At 46.9% G+C, this 13,954-nt stretch overlaps 1 protein-coding gene across 1 annotated transcript in view; it reads right to left on the reverse strand.

Moving 5' to 3' along the window:
• The window catches only part of EXOC4 (exocyst complex component 4), a 360,306-nt gene that overhangs the window by 17,489 nt on the left and 328,863 nt on the right, over positions 1-13,954 (reverse strand). The window contains 2 exon segments of the mRNA XM_033162287.1: positions 10,390-10,549; positions 11,459-11,637. Of these exon segments, the coding sequence (XP_033018178.1) occupies positions 10,390-10,549; positions 11,459-11,637 (339 nt within the window).

The raw sequence follows: 13,954 nt of genomic DNA on the forward strand, positions 1-13,954 counted from the left end.
ACTCAGAAGGGTGGAGGGAATGGGTGATTGGCTGATGGGTGTGGAAAACCTGTTGACGACTGTTAATGACTGCAATTAGTCCTAAAGGAAAAAGCAAGGGGTGAGATGGCTAAAGATAGCTTTGTCATGGATAATGAGATAAGAATCCAATGTCTTTGTTCAGACCAGGTCTCTCTGTGGTTTTAAGTTTGGTAATGAGTTGCAATTCAGCAACTTCTCTTTCCAGTCTATTTCTGAAATTCCTTTGTATTAAGACAGCTACTTTGAGATCTTGTATAGAACGTCCTGGGAGATGGAAGTGTTCTCCTACTGGCTTCTCTGTCTTGTGATTCCTGATATCAGATTTATGTCCCTTTATCCTTTGGCGCAAGGTGCAGGGAGGAAGACACTGCTAGACTCCCCAACACTTTACACCAGGGATAGGCAAACTCCGGCCCCTCCAGTAGTTTGGGGCTACAATTCCCATCATCCCTGACCACTGGCCCTGTTAGCTAGGGATGATGGGAATTGTAGTCCCAAACATCTGGAGGGCTGGAGTTTGCCTATGCCTGCTTTACACTCCTATGCTGGCTGTGCCCTTAAGCACCCTACCCCAACCAGGTGCCCTCCATATGTTTTGCACTACAACCCCCATCAGGCACAGCAGCACATGTTGGAACAAGGATAGTGAAAGCAACGGTGGCAGGAGAACCTGCGTTTTGCCCAAGATTGTCCTGCCGAGGCAGCTACTGAAGACTCCACCACCCTATTCCACAGACTGAATCTGGCAGATCTGTTTTCTTGCTTCCTCTACAGAAGAGAAGGGAAGCCCAGACTTTGATCGCTCCATGCAAACGGGAACCACAATGAGGAAAGGCACAGCAAAGCGGGGGGGGGGGGGTTTCGGGCTTAATCCACCATGTTTGGGGGCTTTTGTTGTTGTCAATGTAGCGCAAGTGCTAATTAGAACTAATTAAAGCTATGCTGAGATCAGAGCTCAGCAGAAACTACAGGGAAGAAGACAAACAAGACACGGGGGGGGGGTGTTTGATTTAAAAGGGAAAGGAAATATTTTTGGGAGCCAAGTTCTTAATTGAAAAGTAAGCAAAGCATGTGTTCTTAAGCACCAACATAAAGCAGGACCCAAGGAGGCGCCATTAAAGCTGCCTTTAATCATTCTAAACCTTTGAAGCCCTAACCGGCTAGGAGCAGGAGACCTCAAGGACTGTGCCTCCTCTCTCCTGAGCCTGCCTGGGCAATTAAGGGCCCCAGCAGAGGACCTTACGTAGGTTCCTCTACACTACAGTCCAAGGCGGAGGCAGGTAGAACCCAAGAAGGGGCCCCCTCTCTTGAAGACCTCACTTTTGGAACATGCTCCCCAGGATCGGTGCCAATGCTGTTCTCTTTTCAGCAGCAGGTGAAGACATTCTTTTTTTTTTTTTGCCCAATATTTTAATATCTTTCTGTGTTAGTCGGGTGGTTTTTATTATGGCTTTTATACATTTAATATCAACATCAATATTAAATGTATAAAAGGATATTTGATAAGATTCTGCAGAAATGCAAAAATATATATATATATTTTTACAAAAAGAATTAAAAATATTATGGCTTTTATAGATGTCATTGAAAGGTTGCTTAAACCCAAATAAATAAATAAATAAATAAATAAATAAATGGTGCATCAATGTTTATTCATTAATTCGTGCATTTACAGTATTTCTCACCTAATAACTAAGGAACTAAAGACAGGCCCGTCTTAGAGGGATCAGCCGCCCTGGCGCAGCGATCCCTCGGCGCCCCCAGCCTGCTGCCTCTCCGCCCGCCTCCCTCCCGCGCTGGCCGCCCCTCGGGAAGGGGGGGTGGGCGAGCGGGGGATGAGGGGCGTGGCATTGGAGCAGGCGCTCGCGCGCCGGCGGGCGTAGGATGAGGGGCGGGCAGACGGACGGGCGGGCTGCAAGCCGGCCGCCCTCGCCTCCCAGAGCCCCAGCTGGAGTGCTGGAAGGTCGCGCAAAGCCCCGCGCCGCTCCAGCGCTCCAGCTGGGGCTCCGGGAGGCGAGGGCGGGCGGCTTACAGCCCGCCCGCCTGCCGGTGGGGGCGGGGGCGGGTTGGGGAGGGGGAGCCCGGTATGCCGGCGGGCTCGCGGGGGCGCCCCTGGGGTGCCCAGCGCCCTGGCGCGCCGCGCCACCGGCCTCTATGGATGAGACGGCTCTGACTAAAGATGACATCGATGAGTCTTTCCTTCACTTTCCTTCCTCACAACAACTTAGGTTGAGAGGAGATGCACTGTATATTCTGGCGTATAAGACTACTTTTTAATCCAGGAAAATCTTCTCAAAAGTCGGGGGTCGTCTTATATGCCGGGTGGAGAATCTCCGGTCGAATATATCTCAAACTCTATATTTTAACTGGAAAAGTTGGGGGTCGTCTTATACGCCCAGTCGTCTTATATGCCGGAAAATACGGTAGTCACTGGCCCAAGGTTATCCAGGAAGCTTCATAGCTGAGTGGGAGATCTGAACCCTGGTCTTCCAGGTCCCAGCCCAACACTCTAACCACTAAGCCACACTAGCTCTCAGTTTTAAAGAAAATCAGTTTTAATGTTTGAGATGAAGAAATAAAACAAAGCATGCAATACGGAGAAACTTATATTTCAGCACTCGCTGGATAGTTTCATCTGGCTTTCATGGATTTAATTTGGGGAGGGCCTTAGTAGTAGAGCCACCTGCCTTGCCTCCAGGAGGTCTCAGAATCGACCCCCACTAGTGTCCCCAGAGAGGACCGGGAGAGATTCCTGCTTGTAACTCTGGAAAGCTGCAGCTGGTCAGCACAAGGGGAAACATATTGATTGAAAATGTATTGTAACTTTTGGATAAATGTTTTTTTTTAAAAGAAAACAAAAACAAACAAACAAGCACAAGGCAATAATGAGCTAGATGAACCACTGATCTGACTCAGTATAAATAAGGAAGATTCCTAAATGAGCCTGCACCTCACTCCAAACCGCTCGTATTCCAAGTCCTGAGTGACAGCCAAAGGATGGTAACAGACCAGACTTGCTCAAGTCTTTATTCCCATTTCAGTTTGGCACATGCAGGAAGTTACCAGGAGTGCGTGCATGTACGTGCATGCCCTGTAACTTCCCATGGAAAGCATTTCTTCAGAATACAACCCCTTTGCAGTGACAGCTGCAATCTGCCACCTTTTCGACGATGGACTGAAGCCACTATTCCACAGAATGAGACAAACTTCAAATTTCACCATTGTGGGGAAAAGTTCAACACACACACAACTAAACAGATAAAAACGTATCAGTAAAATCATAACTGTTTTTGTTGTGGTTGGCATCCGTTTGTCTTGAGAGATCGTGGGGCTCAAACAGTTGCATTAGCAGCCCCCGAGTGACCTCCTTGGGGGCGCAAGCCTGGGCAGTGTGTCTGGGGGTCCTGGGCTGCTCAGACAATACCCTGTTTCTCCTAAAATAAGACATAGCCATAAAATAAGCCATAGCAGGATTTCTATGCATTTGCGAAATATAAGCCATACCCCGAAAATAAGCCATAGTGACGTGGTACCTCCCATTAAAACAGCCTGGGGAGGCGTGGCTATGCAGCGTACCGATGTGACACGGTTAAAATAAGACATCCCCTGAAAATAAGCCATACTGTGTTTTTTTGAGCAAAAATATATATAAGACGGTGTCTTATTTTAGGAGAAACACGGTAAGACCCCCATCTCGGCCTGGCTGATGTGGTCCAAAGGGAAGCAGAGCAATACATCTGGCTCCAGCTTGGTTACAGGAGTTGCCAGAAAGAGGCATACAAAGTGCCATCCAACCGCTCTGCATTTGTGTAGGGTTTTCTCCTTAGCATTTCCTTCTCCTGAAGATACCCCACAAGGCAGCGGAGGTTTAGAATCAGGGTTTTCATTCTCCTAGATGGGCTACCTTCCCAGGCTGGCGAGCCCCATTTGCCACTCACTTCCCTCTACAGTTGTTGTTGTTCAGTCGTTCAGTCGTGTCCGACTCTTCGTGACCCCATGGACCAGAGCACGCCAGGCACGCCTATCCTTCACTGCCTCCCGCAGTTTGGCCAAACTCATGCCAGTCGCTTCAAGAACACTGTCCAACCATCTCATCCTCTGTTGTCCCCTTCTTCTTGTGCCCTCCATCTTTCCCAACATCAGGGTCTTTTCCAGGGAGTCTTCTCTTCTCATGAGGTGGCCAAAGTACTGGAGCCTCAACTTCAGGATCTGTCCTTCTAGTGCACACTCAGGGCCGATTTCCTTGAGAATGGGTAGGTTTGATCTTCTTGCAGTCCATGGGACTCTCAAGAGTCTCCTCCAGCACCATAATTCAAAAGCATCAATTCTTCGGCGATCAGCTTTCTTGATGGTCCAGCTCTCACTTCCATACATTACTACTGGGAAAACCATAGTTTTAACTATACGGACCTTTGTCGGCAAGGTGAAGTCTTTGCTTTTTAAGCTACAGTACGTATGGTAAAATTGTAACTCCCAATAAAATAAAACCACCACAAAGAAGAAATAACCAGTAATACTTTACAGTAGTCAAAACAAAATAAAAAAAATCCTTCCAGTAGCACCTTAGAGACCAACTAAGTTTGTTCTAAGGTGCTACTGGAAGGAATTTTTTTATTTTTTGTTTTGTTTTGACTATGGCAGACCAACACGGCTACCTACCTGTAACTGGAACTTTACAGTAGAATGACATTGTTTACAGCAAGTATCATTTTGTTCTCTGGTGCCCAAAGTGCTTAATGCACATCATTTCACCAACCCTTTCAACAACTCTGAAAGGTAACTCTGACAGAGAAACCAGTAGGAGAACACTTCAATCTCCCAGGACATTCTATAAAAGATCTCAAAGCAGCTGTCTTAATACAAAGGAATTTCAGAAATAGACTGGAAAGAGAAGTGGCTGAATTGCAACTAATCACCAGACTTAAAACCATGGAGAAACCTGGTCTGAACAAAGACATTGGATTCTTATCTCATTATACATGACAAAGCTATCTTTACATATCTCACCCCTTGCCTTTCCCTGCAAGACTAATTGCAGCCACTGGTTTTCCACACCTATCAGCTGATCACCCATTCCCACCACCCTTCTGAGTAATACCCCTCCCCACTCCCTCACTATATTTAAGGGTCTGGTGACTTCCGTTTTAGTGTATCTGAAGAAGTGTGCATGCACACGAAAGCTCATACCAAGAACAAACTTAGTTGGTCTCTAAGGTGCTACTGGAAGGAATTTTTTATTTTATTCTGAAAGTAAGTCAGTATTATCACCTTTATCCTGCAGGCAGTGGTGGGATGGGGCTGAAGCTGTACAAAATCTTCTACTGTCACAAGGAAGCAGAGGAAGGGTGGAGAACTTCCAGACCAGGGGTGAGGAACCTCAACCCACGTGGCCCGCCAGGCCTATCTAACTGGTCTTTGGCAGCCTCTCCAGGCCACACCCCTTGTAGACTCTACTCCACACCCTCCCTGAGTGTTCTTGCCTGCCTGGAATGTGCCTTGGGCTGTGATCTTGCCTCTTGTTTGCCTGCTTGGAGGACTGAGAGGGCTGTGTATGTGTAAACATACACCTGGAATGTAGCCTAATGGGCAATGTTAAGAGTCCTATCTGTTGCTCCGCCCACTTTTTGTCTCTGGCTCCACCCATGTGGTTCCCGAAAGGTTGCCTACAGGGGAATGCATCCCTCAGGTTGAAAAAAAGTCCTCTGCCACAGTTATGGAATGTAGATTTAAAATTTACAGCATGCTGTACTGGTGGTATTTAACCCCTAGTAAATTAGCTAAAATGTATAAACTAAACTAAACTAAACTAAACTAAACTAAACTAAACTAAACTAAACTAATATAATATAATATAATATAATATAATATAATATAATATAATATAATAACATTACATATCTGAAGGAGCGTCTCCACCCCCATCGATCTACCCAGACACTGAGGTCCAGCGCCGAGGGCCTTCTGGCAGTTCCCTCATTACGAGAAGCCAAGCTACAGGGAACCAGACAGACGGCCTTCTCGGTAGTGGCACCTGCCCTGTGGAACGCCCTCCCACCAGATGTCAAAGAGAACAACAACAACCAGACTTTTAGAAGACACCTGAAGGAAGCCCTGTTTAGGGAAGCTTTTAATGTTTGATGGATTGTTGTATTTTAATATTTTGTTGGAAGCCGCCCAGACGTGGCTGGGGAGGCCCAGCCAGATGGGCGGGGTATAAATAAATTATTATTATTATTATTATTATTATTATTATTATTATTATTTATTACATTACATTATGAATGCAGAGTTCCAGCTTCAAGTACAGCTTTGTGGGAAATGCTTTCTATGGAGCCTACCTCACAGGGGCTTTGTGATGGTATGATGCACCCTGCTATGAGCTCGCTGGGGGAAATTGCAGCGCATAAATGGGGAAGTAAGTAAATAAATGTCCAGCTCCTGCCAGAAAACACCAGTAGATGGCAGCATTATATTACCAAATTGCTGCTGCAGGAACACAGACACATTACAAGTAGTCTGGGGAGGAAAACCCCTGCAGCTTGCTACAGAACAAAATTAAAAACAACAGAACCACACAATGACAGCATAAAAGGGACCCTTGGCAACCGGGTGCAATTTGCTGCACAGCACCAGCTCAACAGAGCCGGATCCCAACTGGATGTGTGCCACTGAGTCGGCCCTTGTCGAAAGCAAGCAGTGTGTTGCCAAATATTTCAAGGGGAGCTGAATCGAATCCAAAACATCTCAGCGTCTATAATGCTCAGGTTGCTGCTTATCAATCACAACATCATATCCTGCAGAAGGGGTTCCATTTAAACAGCAGCATTTCAGGGACTGCAGTTTACTTCATTTAAAAATTGTTATACACACACACACACACACACACACACACCAGCTTTAAAGGCTTTAAACCAGAGCAGAACATTGGTCCATCTCACTGCTATATACTATTGCTCTGGAGTCATAGAACCATACAAGTTGGAAGGGACCCCAAGGCTCATCCTAGACCAACCCCCTGCGAAGCAGGAATCTTTTGCCCAGCATGGGGCCCAGCAACTTCATGCATGCAGGGCCTGTGAGCTAGAGCTGAGTGCATCATGGCTCTTGAGGTACATACACCATCCAGCCCCCAGCCCCTCATCTTGTGAGGTTTTGCGAGATGAAGAGGTCTGAGAAACTCCAAACCCTGCACTGAATATGACTGTCATTGTCACAGAAGCATCCCAACACACACATGGGAAACTCACCTTGGGGGATGACTCCACGTTAGAGATGCCGCTGGGCATGGGAGCGTGCTTTAGTGCCAATTTGAGAAAGCTCTTGGAAGGGGCAAGCTCAAGGCGAGGACTGCAGTGGGTCTCTTTGTCCTCCACTGCTACAACCCGTGAATGAAGCCTTGCTCTGAACCCTAGCCAATAGCTGCAAGGAGCAGGGCTTTTTCAGTGATGGTACCCTCATCACAGGGACACGGGTGACGCTGTGGGTTAAACCACAGAGCCTAGGGCTTGCTGATCAGAAGGTCGGCAGTCCAAATCCCCATGACAGGGTGCGCTCCTGTTGCTCGGTCCCTGCTCCTGCCAACCTAGCAGTTCGAAAGCACGTCAAAGTGCAAGTAGATAAATGGGTACCACTCTGGCAGGAAGGTAAACGGCCTTTCTGTGTGCTGCTCTGGTTCGCCAGAAGCGGCTTAGTCATGCTAGCCACATGACCCTGAAGTTGTACACCGGCTCCCTCAGCCAATAAAGCGAGATGAGTGCTGCAACCCCAGAGTCGTCCGCGACTGGACCTAATGGTCAGGGGTCTCTTTACCCTCATCACAGAACCCTTTCCTCACCAGTCCTGCTTGGTCTTTTTAATAATTAAATAACACTTGGATGGCTGAAACCCATTTGCAGCTGTCCCCCACCTTCACCTGCTGTTTGAAGAACATGGCTTTAATCTAATGGCAGCTATGTGATTCACACGTTTCATAAGCTGACTTGAGATATGTGCAAAAGGTAGACTGGAAACTGTACAGCTAGAGAAGATCAGAGCTCCAGTGCAAGAATGCGAAGAGCACTGGGCCAAAGAACAGTCTTGAGGGCGCTGTTCTGAGGCAGGGCCACTGCCCAGTTGTCCAAATGCATTTGGCACTCCGTGCAAGTCCAAAGAAGCGGTAGATTTATTAAAACAAGTCTGAAACAAACTGCCTTTGAGCTATGTGAATCTCCTTGGGGAGACTGTAAGTGGAAGCACAGTCAAGAGTTGCTCCCGCTTCTCAAATGGCTACAGAACATGGCACCAGGGCAATCAGATTGGAGTCCTCAGCAGTAAGTAAGCAGTGCTGGGCCTGAGAGATGCCGGGATGGGAGATCGACTTGGAGAGGGAAGCTCCCAGGAGAGAGCTGGGAGGGTTCACTCCTCTGTGTGTGGGGTAAGAGTCAACACATAATTGTGATAGAGGCTGGGCTTTCATTCTCTTTCTCGTCTTCTGTTCTTTTCATTATTCTTTGTTTCCTTCCTTTTATTATTCTTGCTTTTTCACATTTTTCTTCTCCAGATTAGTTTGGCTTTGACTGCATTTTATGCCGAAAACTTTAAATTAAAATTAATTTTATTTTTAAAAAGGCACGGGATTCCAAAGGGTGGGGCTCCTCTGACCGGGGTTAGCAGGAGAAGGAGAGTCGCCCAGCAAGAAGTGTGGCCTACCCTGCGCAAAGAGGAGGGCAACCAAAATGGTCCAAGGCCTGGAAACGATGCCTTATGAGGAACGGCTTAGGGAGCTGGGTATGTTTAGCCTGGAGAAGAGAAGGTTAAGGGGTGATCTGATAGCCATGTTCAAATATATAAAAGGATGTCATATAGAGGAGGGTGAAAGGTTGTTTTCTGCTGCTCCAGAGAAGCAGACATGGGGCAATGGATTCAAACTACAAGAAAGAAGATTCCACCTAAACATTAGGAAGAACTTCCTGACAGTAAGAGCTGTTGGACAGTGGAATTTGCTGCCAAGGAGTGTGGTGGAGTCTCCTTCTTTGGAGGTCTTGAAGCGGAGGCTTGACAGCCATCTGTCAGGAATGCTTTGATGGTGTTTCCTGCTCGGCAGGGGGTTGGACTGGATGGCCCTTGGGGTCTCTTCCAACTCTAGGATTCTATGATTCTATGTGTAAGCACCAAAAGTGGTTGGGCAGAACCTCATTTGTGCGGCAGCTGAAGAGATGAGCCGCAGCCCATCCAGTGGGGCAGACAGGGCTGGTGAAGAGAAAGCATGTGGATGTGGTTCCCCTGGTTTTTAACTGATGCCTTGACATTCGTAAGGCCAGGCCAGGGCAGGAGGCAGTGCAGGGTGGTGACCAACATGGGGTGACCCAGCAAGTGTAGCCCTCCATGCCCCAAACACTGTCTCTTCATTGCCATGGCTCTTTCCGCTGCCAACCTTCTCTTACACTTGGGTCTCCAATGTGGGTGCCAGTTGCTGTCAGCACATGTTCGTGTCCTGTGCCGCCTGCCAAAAACCTGTGCTAATTTAGTTAACATTTCAAGTTGTGTGTGTGTTTTAAATCATTTAAAAAGGAAATGATTGAATTTGAGAATTATATTCCGGGGAGAATTGGTAATGGAGCCCCCCTCTCTGCCTCGGGGTTTTGTAATTTCCCCATGTCAATGTTATTATGAATAGGCTAACTCAATAATGAGATCATTCCCCATATGAGAATCCAAATAATTGAAGCTCACCAGCGGACTTTGTTCCCCCTAAATCTGCTCAAGTCAGACTTCTTCACCCATCTAATTCGGTCTCGGGGAAGGAAAAAAAGGGGACAAAAGACTGTGAGCTTCCCCTTCCATTATTGGTGGATTATTCCGAGTCCAAGGCACGGGGGGGACAGACACAAAAGCTTTTTCTGCTCGGTCCAGACAGGCATTTTGATTCCTGACCCCAAAAATATCCTTATGAATATTTCATACATTCAGCTGTCCATTGCTGAAATAACTAATGCCAAGATTAAAGAGACAATCGGCCAGAGAGAGGCAGCCTGCACTTCTCCTATCTCTTTGCAAAATCAATGCAATCCTTCTGGTGCTGATGGGGGTGGACGGGGGGGGGCTGTTGATGCTTGCTTTCATTAACCTGGGCGCCAGTCCACGGCCCACACTGAATTACAGCAGAATTGTGTCTGGAAAAGTCATCTAGGCCAAACTCTTGCCCTAAGGCTGGATTTGTGACAAAATAACACCCACACTGCATGCTAATGATCATGGGGCCACCGCGTCAAAATCCAACAGAAGTGAGGTCTTTCTACATGCAAAACTTGCCCTCAGACATTGAGCCCATCCTCCTGTGCTAAACTTTTGCAGTCCACGTTTTGGAAGCAGCGCAAGTTCCCCTCTCACCTTGCAAAGTCCAGGTCTGCTTCCCGCGACATGGTGATGTTGGTTAGGTTCTGCTGAAGGATAAAGATGTTTCGGCACATCTTCTTGATGCCAGATTCACTGATGCGCTTGAAGTGCTGGGCCCCGTTTATGAGAATACAGGAAATCAAGTGGCCCAAACCTGGAAGGAGCAGGAACGAAAAGGAAAGTTTCACATATAGGTAACAGGTAAGAAGCAAGGATTAAGAGAGAGAGGTAAAATCAACAAAACAGTAACTTGATTCTGATTAATGAGGCACATCAAACAGAAGAAGAGTTTTTGGATTTGATATCCCGCTTTTCACTACCCGAAGGAGTCTCAAAGTGGCTAACACTCTCCTTTCCCTTCCTCCCCCACAGCAAACACTCTGTGACGTGAGTGGGGCTGAGAGACTTCAGAGGAGTGTGACTAGCCCAAGGTCACTCAGCAGCTGCATGTGGAGGAGCGGAGACGCGAACCCAGTTCACCAGATAACGAGTCTGCCGCTCTTAACCACTACACCACACTGGCTCTCATTTTGACCACAACAGGCAACATTTTGACCTTTTCCTGGGTCCCATTTATTTCAGGGCACTCACAAAAGCTTTCCAACGTATGTCCATAGCACAGAATTTTTGCAACGTTTTAGTTTTGGCTGCCCTGTCTGATGAAATGCAAGGGGGAAGAGCTCAAGGCGGTGAACATGGTTCTTTCCGCTCCCCATTTAACCTCCACAACAACCCTGTGAGTTAGGTTAGGCTGAGAGGCAGTAACTAACCCAAGGTCACCAAGTGATCTTCATGGCTGAGCGGAGATTTGAACCCCGGTCTCCCAGGTCCTAGTCTAACACGCTAACCGGGGCACTCACATGCTTGCTCATTCTCATGGAGTCATATATTGGCTTAGCAACAAGACTCACAAGCTCATGTCTTTAACCTAAGACAGCCTGCAATTCCATATATGGACTCAGTAAGGCCTGCTTTCACCCAGAAAATGGAAATCTCCCCCACACCACCCGCTTGCTGGACTGTATAGGGCTCATCATCCCCAAATCGCTGGAAAGCAAACGACCTTCAAAGATATACTGGAACTTGTGCTGCTGAAGACTGGCACTCATGGCTTCTTCAACGAAGCTGATGTCCTTATTGAGTCGCACCACCAGAGGGTCATAATCCATGCTCTCCACATTGGCAACAATGGCGTAATTTCCTTGCTTAGTCAAGGGGATCAGATAGTGGAAGCAGTGAACCCTGCAAAACAGAAGGCAATGATAGCTGTGCAACGACGTCATACTACTGAATCAGAGAAAATATTTAGCTTAATCAACAGCTGCCAAGACCCAATGGTTGGGTGTACATTTGCATGTGGGGAAATCCAAATCTTCCATGGATCCCTTGGACAAGACATGGGGAATCTATGGATGTGCCAAACGTCATATTGCCTTCTTTATACCGAAAAAGATAGTAGCACTGGGTGGTAGTCAATGCTAGTCCTACCCAGAGTAGACTTGGGTTCATTATTTTCAACGGGTGTACTGTAAGACTCGGTTTGAAAACCATCCGTTATTCTTCTTGCTCCAAGGTAGGGGAGAATTAAGGCCTGGGCCAAGAAGAAACGTCAACCACTAGTACATCTTTTCCTGAACACTTATGCAATGGCGTCTGGGGTGTGGAGTAGTGATTTTTTGTTTTTTCTCTAAAACCTGGCTAGTATTCATCTTAACAACAAAGTAAGAAATGTAGTCTTGCCTACTTACTGGAATCTTCCCGGTATGTAGCTACAGAATTATGATTGTGGTATTTTATATATCACATCTATCTCCTGTGCCTCACAAACCCATTTCCCTCTCTTCCCTTGCACTATTTCTGATCGAAAACTGTCCTGCCCCAAACTGGAAGTCTGAAGTGGTAGAGTCCAGGAAAGGTGGCACCACTTGATTCTACTGAATATGCAAACTGGCCTGGGCTGTGTCCAAAGGGGGTCGGGGAGAGAACTATTTCTCCCCCTCTGAAGACTCAGAGATATAGAATTAAGAAGAAGTCGGTTGTGCTTCCTTCCCCATGGCTTCAGGAGAGCACCCAAAGAGCATCAGAACTGAACTGTACAAAAGGCAAATTTTGTAAAGTGTGTCAATTACATACATTTATGCAAATGGGCCCAATTTCCATAATGCAGTCCAATTGCAGATTATGGGGTTTGTGGTTGCCTTGATTGCTTGAATAAGGCAGCTCTGAAGGCAAGGACTTAAAGCTGGGGGAGGCAGAGAACTGGCAAGCAGACACTCAGAAGAAGCTGTGCCACAGCCCCTCCCAGACCATCTGGCCACCAGCCTAGGGTGCCACAGATCAGTGGCAGGAGCTGGAGTTGGAGCTACAGTGGGCAGAAGGCCAGGATGCTAGTATTTATACTTTGCTGATCCAGAGGCTTCATACTGCTAGCCAATCACGGAGGGTGCTGTTGCAAACCCCTATTTCCTTTCTGCTCCTAGAATAGGCTCTGAAGCTCATTATCCTGTTGAGGTGAAGAAGACACTATATTTGGTTTCAGCTTTGCATTCAGAACCTCCTGGTTCAAACACTGGAGTCCCTGATGCTCCCGGGTTGCAAGGCACAGTGTGCAGTGCCCTGGGCAGGCCTAGAACTATGGAGATGGCTTTTGGGCACTGATGTGGGTGAGGCTCTACCATACAGAGGGGGGCTGGACAAGGTATCCACTTGGGTTGTCCAACTGTAGGCCGAGCTAGCTGTGGTGTTGTCACCCTATTGACCAATCAAGAGCTAGCCATGAGAATGCTGGCTCCGTAGCCCTCATCACCTTCTCTCTGAAGCACACTTCCTCAAATACAGGTGAAACTCGAAAAATTAGAATATCGTGGAAAAGTTCATTTATGTAAGCAATTGTTTTCATTAGCTACTGGAGTTTAATATATGAGATAGACTCATGACATGCAAAGCGAGATATGTCAAGCCTTTATTTGTTATAATTGTGATGATTTTGGCGTTCAGCTGATGAAAACCCCAAAGTTGAAATTGTTAATTTGGGGTTCTCATCAGCTGTACGCCATAATCATCACAATTATAACAAACAAAGGCTTGGCATATCTCGCTTTGCATGTCATGAGTCTATCTCATATATTAGTTTCGCCTTTTAAGTTGAATTACTGAAAGAAAGGAACCTTTCCACGATATTCTAATTTTTCGAGTTTCACCTGTACATCTCAGCAGGTCAGCAGCATAACCATTAGCCAGGGTTCTCCATTAACCCTGGATGTGAAACCTATAATTTCACATTCTGGTTAAACAGGGGGGCCCCGTTAACAGCAGTTAATCACGGAGGTGGCAAACTGCTTATTCCGAGGGTGAGAAGGAATTGGTCAAGGGAGGGAGCACTTAACTGCAGTTAAGACAGAGACCCAGTTGCATCCATGCCGTCCCATGGCACGGCTGGTTGAAAAACGTAATGAAGTGCAAAAGACAAATCATGAAGTTGTCGCCCCCAGAGTCTCCCCCGTCTCTGTGCTGACATGTTTGCGATGACCTTGATGCAACTTTGGCATTAAGGTTTTCT

This window comes from Lacerta agilis, chromosome 10 (genome assembly GCF_009819535.1).
Source record: "Lacerta agilis isolate rLacAgi1 chromosome 10, rLacAgi1.pri, whole genome shotgun sequence".
Classification (NCBI taxonomy): Eukaryota; Metazoa; Chordata; class Lepidosauria; order Squamata; family Lacertidae; genus Lacerta; species Lacerta agilis.